Raw genomic sequence first — 9996 nt, 5'->3', positions numbered from 1 at the left:
TTCCCCTCCCATCTGACCATCTCGCTGCCCTGTGTTCCCCTCCCATCTGACCATCTTGCTGCCCTGTGTTCCCCTCCCATCTGACCATCTTGCTGCCCTGTGTTCCCCTCCCATCTGACCATCTTGCGGACACGAGCATTAGCCTCCCTGCGGATCTGGCTCCCTTGGAGCCACCCTTCCCTCTGCCCCCACTAGTCCCTTTCCCCTGTTGTCCACAGGCGTGCACCACACCCTTCTCGGGGTGTCCTCTTTCTCCTTGTCACCTTCTTTTCCTGCCCCTCCTAATTTGCATTTTTAATTGTCTCCTGGACACCTCAGAGTCTGAGATAATTAAAGCCAAGTTATTTTGTGTGGAATCCAGATTCCTCTTCAGTGTGCCCTCATTCACCCAGTTGTTCTCAGTGTAAAGTTCAAAGACTCTGTCCATCCGTCACTCAGTCTGTCTCTTCTAATTCCCCATTGTAAATGCTTCCCAACCCAGAGAAGTGGGCTTTGAGGCCGAGACACTTGGCTGTGTGTCCCTTGGCCATGTTGATTAAATTCTTTTTGGGGTTTTTGGTTTTGGATGTTACTGGCACTCAAACCCAAGGCCTTAATCATGCCAGCAAGCACTCTATCCCTGAGCCACACCCCCAGCCTCTCCAATGTTCTTCCTGTGTCATAGGCTCATTGTTCAGATTTAATGAGTAAAATACACAGTAAATGCCAAGAGCACCTGCCGCCTCCACCAGACTTCAGCGATCTCCCCAGCTGGTGCTCGCTCCTCCCCAGTTTCTAGGTTACAGAAGGGATCAGTGCTTAAGGTTCCCAATGGCTTCTCATTGCTTAAAGAAACATTGAAACTGGACTAGAGAGATGGTGTAGTGGTTAAGAGCACTTGCTGTTTCCTCCAGAGGACCTGAGTCCCATTCCCAGCACCCACATCAGGTGGCTCCAGGGGACCTGATGCTGTTGTCTGGCCTCTTGGGTACATGCTTACACAGACAGAAATAGATAGGAATCTTTAAAAATTAAACCTGGGAAGTGTTTTGTGTTGGTTCTGTGAATAGAGTACTTGGCCTTGCGTGTGTCCGCACACTTCAGTGAAGAGGCCAGACGACAGCCATGAGCTGCGGCTCTCCATAGAAAAGTGGTGTGAGTGGGCGTTCTGTCTAGAAAGCCCTCTGCTCTGTGCCATCGGCCTTGTCCATGCTCACCATTCCCGAAACACAAGCCTAGGTGCAAGGTTTTCTCTCCTCCCTCCACTCCTGCTGAACATACCAGCTGGGGTGTACCTTTTCCACACAGTCTAGCACACACCTGGACATTCTGAACACAGGAAGTTTTGCTCCATCCCCCCAGACTTGGGTTAGGGTCCAGTGTCGCAGTAGATAAGATCACAGCTTTGTTTAGGAAATGTTGGGGTAACTCATAAACAGGCCTTACTGGTCTGCCTTGAACAGTTCATTTGTGGGAAAACTTAAGGTAGCTTACATGAATAGATTGTCAGAGAGTGGGGAAGCAGTTAGTAAGCTTAGTGGTGGAGCACTGTCTAGTATGTATCAGGCTCTAGGTTTGGCCCCTAGCACCAGGAAGAAAAAATCAGTAGTAACAAATGTAAGTGGATTTCATGTCTCTTCTTCTGCTTTTCCTTTCTCACCCTAACTTCATCTAATATATTGTATCTAGAGCAGCCACCTCCTAGTCACCTTCCCTTGCCCATTGTGATTCAGTCCCTCTGTAGGCAACTCAGGAAGCTTTTGCTTCCCTGCCTCAGAAGAAGGAACAGATTTGGTTGGCTTGTTTGCCCATCACTTCATCATCACGTTCCCTCTTCAACTGGAATATAAAAGTGGTACCTGGAGATTCAGCAGCCATCTGGCAACCATGAGGAAAGCCAGCATCCTGTGGGTGGTGGAGTGGAAAGCTAGAGAAATCTGGGTCCTTGGGGGTTTCTTTAGCCACTTAATGAGCTTGTGACTGTAACTCCAAGACTTGTATTCTAGACAATAAACACCTGCTTCACAAGAAACTCTTTGCTGGATTTCCTGCTTATCTGCAGCCAAACGCACTCCTAATCGGCAGCTCTCATCAGCTAACCCCAGCTGCCTAACTTGGACATCTCTAAAGCGAGTCTAGTGAAACCATTACAGTCTGTGTTGTTTTCTATCTAACACTAGAAACACAGTGACTTCCTTAGATTTGTCACATCCTGTCAATTGAAACAACTTTCATGTCAGTGAATGACACAATTAGAATATAATGATTTTAGTTAAAAGGGAAGTTTGGAGCTGGCAAACGGACTCAGTTGGTGAAGGAGTAAGACAGGTGACCTGAGTCGGATCTCTGCAAGGCACATAAAAGTGGAGAGAGAGCCAATTCCTTACAGTTGTCCTGTGACGGACGCACTTTGGCATGCATGTGTATGCATGTGCACACATGCACGCACACAGACACACAACTTACAAACACCCTAGATAAATAAAGAAGCAAATGTTCACTGTTTATTTTATTGCAGATAAAGAATAAATAACAAAAGCCAGCTATGGTGGCATATACTTGTAATTCCTATACTTGGGAGGTAGAGGTAGGAACATGAGGAGTTGAAGGCCAGTGTGGCCTGCAAAAGACCCTATCTCAAAAAAAAAAAAAAAAAAACAGAATGAAGACTAAAGTACTGAGGGGCTGGGGGTGTCGCTCATTTAATAGTGTACTTTGCATACAGGAATCCTTGGGCTGTCCTCAGTACTGCATAAACCGAGCGTGGTGGCACAAGCTATAACCAGCTCCTGTAGGTGGAAGTTGAAGGGTCAAAAGTTCAGGTTTAACTGTTTCTGTTAAACTGTGCAGTGGTTCAATGTATGATTTTTTTAAGCATTTGGTCATCTTTGAATTTTTTTTTTTTCCTTAGCACCAAGGATGATTGCTTCAACGTCAACATTCAGCCTCCTGTTGGGGAACTGCTTTTACCTGTGGCCATGTCAGAGAAAGACTTTAAGAAGGAGCGAGGTGAGAGGTGACTGCAGTTTGCTAGAAAGTTCTGCACTAAACAGTAGGTGCCTGTGCCTCCAACAGGCCCTGGGGTTTCCATGCATGCCCAGCCAGCAACAGGCAGCACACAGTCTTCCCATTGGCTCTAATGTACTCAGACTTTAAAAGTGCGTGTTTCTGTATATTCCTGGCAGGGCTGAAAATCAGTGAATATGTCTTTAAAATAATATACTGATCCTTAGTCAATTGTTCAATTCTAAGAGTTGTTTTTTAGCCTCATGCTGTTCTTGTGTGTTTTAACTAGAGACTCACTCATGTTCTTTCTACCTCTGCAAACCTCAGCTCTGCATATGTTTGTAGGTTGTTACAAAGTTGTCTTTCCATTTCCTAGTGTGCTTTTATATACACAGTAACACTACCCTCCAGAACCAAGTCTTAATTATACTATTGAAAGCTTCTATTTTCTTTTGACTGAATTTTATTAAAGAAATACTTTGACTAAATTAGGTGTGAAAGATTTTTAAATATACACCAAAGAAAATATTGTAGCAGACTATAGGTATTAATATTGTACTTGTCCAGAGTCAAGCATGCTTTCTAATAAAAATGAGGGTCTCTTTCTGTATGGATACAGGGGAAACACTGATTTTAGATACTTAAGTACAGCGTTTCCTTAAATGCTGTCATCAGCAGTGTGTAAAAGTTTATGTGAGCCTAAAGAATTTTCCTCTGGAGGGTGTAATCAGAGATCCTTTTATCTGGAGGTCATTCAGTCCTAGCCATCAGTCTTCCAGGAAGACCCCAGCCGAGGAGAGCTCATGCTTCCTGGCTTCCTGGCTTATTTCACTCCAGTCCTGGCTGGCTGTGGGTTCAGAGACACCTGTTACAGAAGTGCCCCACCACGGAAACCTCAGATGACACTGTCAATATAGAATCTTTTCCCACTCAGACCTTGTCACGTGGTTTTTTAAAAAGGGATAACTAAACCCAACTTTGCATTTGTCTTCTTAAAAGTTGAGTATTACTGTAGAAGAAATTACCTCTGTGGCTTTCTTTTTCCAATGACAAATGAATTGATTCTCATGTTTGCTGTTCTGCCCTTTGCTGGCTAAAGCCTGCCTCTGCCTTACATCTGCTCAGCAAAACCAGGTGAGTGGCGCACCAGGGAGGAAGGTGCCCATTGTAGGGGTAGCCTGCCTGCCTGCCTTCAGGACGCAGCTCGTCTGCACCGCAGATCACTGCATGCCCTTGCTCTCTCTCGGCTTTTGTTTAGAATACTTGCGATTTCAATCAGATGTTTTGTACTCTGCTGTGACTGAGGGATTTTTCGCTGACTAACCATACAGAACCGAAAGTGCACAAGGAGACCAGCCGCCGTCCTCTGTGGGCTTGTTGCCAAAATTCCTTTTTCTTCTGCCATTTTACTCCTATGGTTGTTGATTATTTGTCTGAATAAATCTGGCAGCTGTTTGCTATGTTTAATAGAGCAGAAAGGCTACTCTGAATAAAGCTATTTGAAAATGTGTTTATATGAAGTATTTGTAAATCCTCGAGGTCTCTTGGCGTTTCTGTATCATTCGCTCTGTCTTCCTGAATTCACCCTTTGATGTGGGACTTGATGCTGGCAGATTCACCACAGGCTTTTTCAGTACCATCTCTTTAGTTTCGGGTTTCGGTGGGTTTGCTAATAAAGGTCTCAGTCCACAACTTTACACATGGATTAGTGAACCTGCTCCAGGAAGGGGGCTAAGCGTTCACAGAAGACCCCTTAAGATGGCTCACCAGAGGGAAACCCTAACCCAAAATGAAAATCACTTGTATATATTTTGTCAGTATAAAGTGCTAAAAGGTAAGATGGAAGTAAATTGAGGAAACGTGCGTACGTTTTGTTACATCCTAGCTTTAAAATCTGTTTTTACCTTGATGAGTGCACTTACATAATTAGTATCTCATTTCATGGGACTTATTTTAAGATTTAAAAAGCACATTAAGTGTATTCATTGGGATTTAATTTAAAAATTATAAAGAAGGAAAGGAGAGGTATGGTTTTATTTTATTCCAAAGATATACAAAACTGAAAGTATGCAAAATATTAGAAGCGGTCTCAGCAGACATGCTGCATTCATATTCCTTAAAGCCAAAGCGTTGTTCAGCGCACCACCTGCCCGTCATCTTCTTAGTTGCTGAACTCGTGTGGTCAGAACAACGGGTGTGGGCCAGGGGCTCAGTCAGACTGTGCTGGCCTGACCTGTATGTTGAAAGTGTTATAGTATTCATATTATTGAGCCTTTGACGGACCTGTGATTTATTTGTTACGAGTTTGGGGCATTGGAGATAGTTAATGAGCTGTGTGTGAGAGCCTTTCAATACTAGGAAGTATACTTAAAAAATGGGTTTTGTTTCTTTAGTTTTCCTTTCAAAGACTCAGGCCAGTGATCTGTTCCAGGCTGCCTGCTCTGCATCATTCTCTTCCTGTCGTTTAAATTGCAAATCTAAAATTTAGAAAAATCTTTTCAAATAAATTTCATTGCATTCCTTGATTTTCATTTTAGCTATTAATTTCATCCGATAAGCCTATCCTAAATTAAATCTTGTCTTATATCTTGAACAAAATGTTGTTAAGTTCCAATGAAGCCCAGCCCTTCCCTCTGACAACTTAAGTATTTCCCTGAGCCTTTGCTCTTATACATGTATGGGCAAACATTAATGATCACCATGGCATATTTTTCTTTCTTGTTAATTTGTGAATACCAGATACATTTTCATTAAGCAAAATCTCTGGTTTAAGAAAGAAATCTAGAATGCTTGCTTAATTTTATTGTGATTTATGCATCCATGTTATGGGCTCCCAGCTCGCAAGATGCTAATTCCTTAAATGGTCAGACATTTGCTATTTTCTGGCCCTTAACTACCACAAGCAATCATATTTGATGCCCCTTAATTAGAGCACCTTTCTTTCCCCTTCCAGGTTCCTTTCCACCTCAGCAATCGAGACAATACATTTGCTTACCGTGCTGCTCTCCTAAGTGTTCTTTTGCATGTAAATTAATCTTGATTCAGTTTACACTGTCATGCTGAGTGGTACAAATTGCCTATAACAATAAAACAGCATGAGTTAAAAATAAAAGGGGGTGGGAAGGCAGATTGAATGTGTGCCTTACTCGATAGGATGTTACTTTGCTTTATGCCAATACATTAGCTGACGATAATGAATCTTCTGTTCTGAAAAGCATGGTTTAGTTGATTTTTTTAATTTTACTTCAATGGAGCAGTACCTTGTCTTTTATAGAACAAGTTAGACAAACCATTAATGACAAGAGTGTTAAGGTTAAATATGAAGCAATGCATTCACTTCTCTGAGTGCTATCCATCTTTCCATTTACAGGAGCTTGACAAAAGTACTGGCTTTGTACAGCATTTCCTTTAATTACATGCTGCGGGAAACAGGCTTTTAACATAAACATAGTTGCATTCATTTATTTAGCGGTTGCTCTTCAATAGAGCTTAATGGAGACGGTTTAAATCCTAAATGAGTGCACACATCTCTCGGCAGTCTTATGTCAGCCTCTGCGCTTCACTTAAAAGCACAGTTTGGCCGCTTGTGTAGTTGTTAAAGCTTCTGCCTAATGTTAAAGTTAAACGGCCTAAGACAGAACGTAGTGTTCCTGGGCTTGAGAGTGGTTAGTAACCGTGCTCCTCTTTGGGCGTAGTTGGTTCTGGCTTTTATCTGATAGACGGGAGTACAGTTTTGTGCAGTGTTATTAGCAGAGGGACTTTTAAAATGTTCATATTTCCTCTGCAATAAATAACTGAAGTGCGTACATAGGCTGGGAGGTTAAATGAGGACTGTGCACACGGTTTTTGAAAAGCTTTTCATAAATTGTGTACAGTGCTGTGCACCTGATCAAATGTCTCCAAAAGTTGTTGTGTTGAATAGACACCATTATTGTTCGTGACTTATGTCACAGATGCAAATAGATGGCATTTACTGTAATCATTTTGGTTTTTAGCCCAGGAGCTAAATTTCAATATTTTCCCAAGAGTTTGGTCTATTATTGAGTTTGTTACCTGAACATATATATATCCACATGAAGCTCTGAAGCTAATGGTATGTCTTTTATTGACTGTGGGGTTTGTCTGTAATTTTACTTCACTTAAGTTTCTTTTTCTAATACTATTTGAAAGGCCCAGGAATTTAGAATTTTGTGATATACATTGTTCCTGTTATCAGACTTCTCTATTCAGAAACTGTCCTTTATGTCTTTGGCTCTAGTTCTGTTCGCCAGACAGACGGCTTTGTTGTTGATGTGGTTTAGAGCTCCCATGTTCTAGAGCTGCATCACTGTTGAGTGACTTCCAGTCAGTGCAGCCCTCACCGAGTGTCATTTGGAGGCCTCCTATTGGGCGCTGCTGCTGGGGCTCGGTTACTGCACTTGCTGTCAGTCAGTATGGCGGTGATCCTGGAAGGAGCAGGGCAAATAGCTAATGATGGTAAGAAGTCAGTGCCCACCCAAGTGAGAGCGAGGAGTTTACGTGAGCCACACTGCATTTTCAAAAGTGCTGAAGTAAAAAACTTTTTATTTAGAATGCTTAGGCTTTATCCTGCGCTAGCTAAAATCAGATTTATGAAGAATGTTCTGTTTGTCTTTTTACAACATCTTATGTATTTTTCTACACAGTGAATTTTTTTTGGTCAGAAACACTGGCATCATTTTAATTTTATGTAATTATACATTAAATTCTAAAGTAGTATCCCTTTCACCCTTTCATTGAGAAAAGTTTTAAAATTTGGCTGTGAGCTTAAAGCTGTTAAAAAATCCTTTTCACAGTAAGACCAGTTGAATGGAATGTTCCTTTGCTGTTACAGGAACACTCACTGGGATGAATGAGACTTCTGCTACAATCATCGCTGCCCCGCAGAACTTCACTCCCTCCATGATCCTCCAGAAGGTTGTAAATGTTGCCAACCTCGGAGCTGTGCCTTCAGGACAAGATAACATACACAGGTGGGCTGATGGGCCTGTGGCTGGGGCATACTCCTGTACTCATAAGTGGATTCCTGATGTGTAACGCATTGTTTTCTCTGTCAGTAAATAACCGTATGCCTGGTGGTCTGCTTGATGAATCGGTTTGCGTCGAAGCCTTGTCCCCATTTTATAGCATCCTTCCGATGGTTGCTTCTGAAGGATGCTCAAACAACATCTATGTTTTATGATAACTTGGTGGATTCTTAAGATGCCTTTATAATGCTGTTAAGAATTTGCCTTATTTTCCTGGATTTGGATCTCTAGGGAAAACTCTTAAGAGCAGAGTGGGGCACTGGGCACAGTAGACACAGCCTTCCCTTGACAGGCACTCCCTTACAGCTGCTTCTGATTTCTACGGAACTGCTGTAGAACCAGCGGGCCAAATACAGCTGCTGTGCTCAGACCGAGTACCGCCTCCCCACCAGGCTCCAGGTCCTGTGTCCTGATGCGGCTCATATTTGCACTCTGTATACTGCTGGTATCTGTGGCTTCAGGTGAAAGCAAAGATAAGAATTGCCCCGTATCCACAGGGCTGTGAGCTCGAAGGAGTCACCACAGACTACACCATGGCGCACCTTTGCCATGCAGACAGCTACCCACTGTCTGCATGTGTTCCTTCTCATGAGTCATCAGTTACAGAGGTAAATTAGACCCAGACAGTAGCCATTTGGGTCTGTTTGCTTTGTTTTTCTTCTCTATCAGCTCAGAAGCAGAAGAGGCTCTGTGTGAAACAAGCTGTGGATGGCTTGGGTGTCAGACCTGCTGCACCTGGCCTTGAGGTCTGGGCTGGATATTCCTTCTCCATGTGGTCTCAACTTCGCCACCAATACGGACATAGGTAGAAAGCTAAAAAGGGGAGGCAGAGCTGAAATGCTGGGACAGCTGCAGAAGGACTGCCCTCCGCAGAGCGGGGAGGCCATTGTTCGCAGCTGCCTGATTGTTCTGTGCTCTTGGGACAGCATCAGGTTGTGTGTGCTACTCAAGAAGCAGGTGCGCTCTGTTTTTATTTTTGTTTACAGCAAGAGAAGGGGGTGGAACTTGGGGTAAATCAGTTGAGAACACTGAGGTTTACACTTGTAAGAAACCCTGTCCATTTCGTGGAGGGGGGTGATTAAAGTAAGCAAATGGAAGAAAGGTTATCGTACTGGCCCCTTGATGCAAACCCGGCCGTCGGCCAAGTGATGCTGCTCAGTGGCAGAGAAAACAAAGCCTTTTCGGGAAAAGGAGAGCATTTGTTTGGTTCAGAGTTTGCCTATTTGGTTTGTTTTATCTCCTCCACTGCAGACTGAACCATCGTACCTGGCGGGCAAGCTCTCCACTGCCAAACTGTCCTAGTCCTTTTTGCTTTCCTGTGGTTTTTCTCTAATGTTTATGAGTTCCTAAAGCTATGAAAGTGTAAGAATGACATTGTCGGCTTTAACTTCTGGCTTATTATGAAGTGTCCCCTCCACTCTCTAACTGCGGCCCTCTGCAGGCTTCCTAATCTCCTGCAAAGCACAGAAGACCGCGATTGTTCTCACTCCCAACTTCTGCTTCAGTTCTTGTGTGAGGATTGTTGGGTCGTGGTTTTTGTTCTTTAGAAAACAAAAGTCAATCTTGCATGTTTTTATTTCTGTGAGGAAAAGAAATAAAATTACCTTTTAAATTAAGATAAATAATATGAAAGCTATCTTCCTACTGGAAGACGGGCTAGGAAGTATGCTTAACATAATTTTGTTTATTTTCTGCTGGCAGAAATAGACAGTTTATTACAGAAGAGAAAGCCATGCCCGAGAATGAAGTGGGCTGGAGAGCAGGACTGGTCTGAGATTCAAAAGCCAGTTTTGTAATCCTGATTAACACATAATAATTTTCCTGAAACTTGTTCTGGAGGTTTGCAACCTCTTGCTTGGTCAAATGACTTTAATTAAAAATCACAGTCAGTGCTCAATTATTACTGCTAATGCAAAGGAGGCAGATAACTCAGAACCACTTACTTTAGCGTGGAGATGGCACTCAG

General features: G+C 43.0%; 1 protein-coding gene across 1 annotated transcript in view; it reads left to right on the top strand.

Moving 5' to 3' along the window:
• Positions 1–9996, top strand: part of Ap3b1 (adaptor related protein complex 3 subunit beta 1) — a 201156-nt gene that overhangs the window by 181728 nt on the left and 9432 nt on the right. Inside the window, exons 25-26 of the mRNA XM_050153860.1 lie at positions 2891–2988; positions 7838–7976. Of these exons, the coding sequence (XP_050009817.1) occupies positions 2891–2988; positions 7838–7976 (237 nt within the window). The remainder of the gene's footprint in view (positions 1–2890; positions 2989–7837; positions 7977–9996) is intronic.

Source organism: Alexandromys fortis, unplaced genomic scaffold (assembly GCF_014885135.2).
Source record: "Alexandromys fortis isolate MF-2015 unplaced genomic scaffold, M_Fortis_MF-2015_v1.1 scaffold_79, whole genome shotgun sequence".
NCBI classification, from domain to species: Eukaryota; Metazoa; Chordata; class Mammalia; order Rodentia; family Cricetidae; genus Alexandromys; species Alexandromys fortis.
The sequence above is the reverse complement of the archived record's forward strand: the minus strand, read 5'-3'. Positions and strand labels throughout refer to the sequence as shown.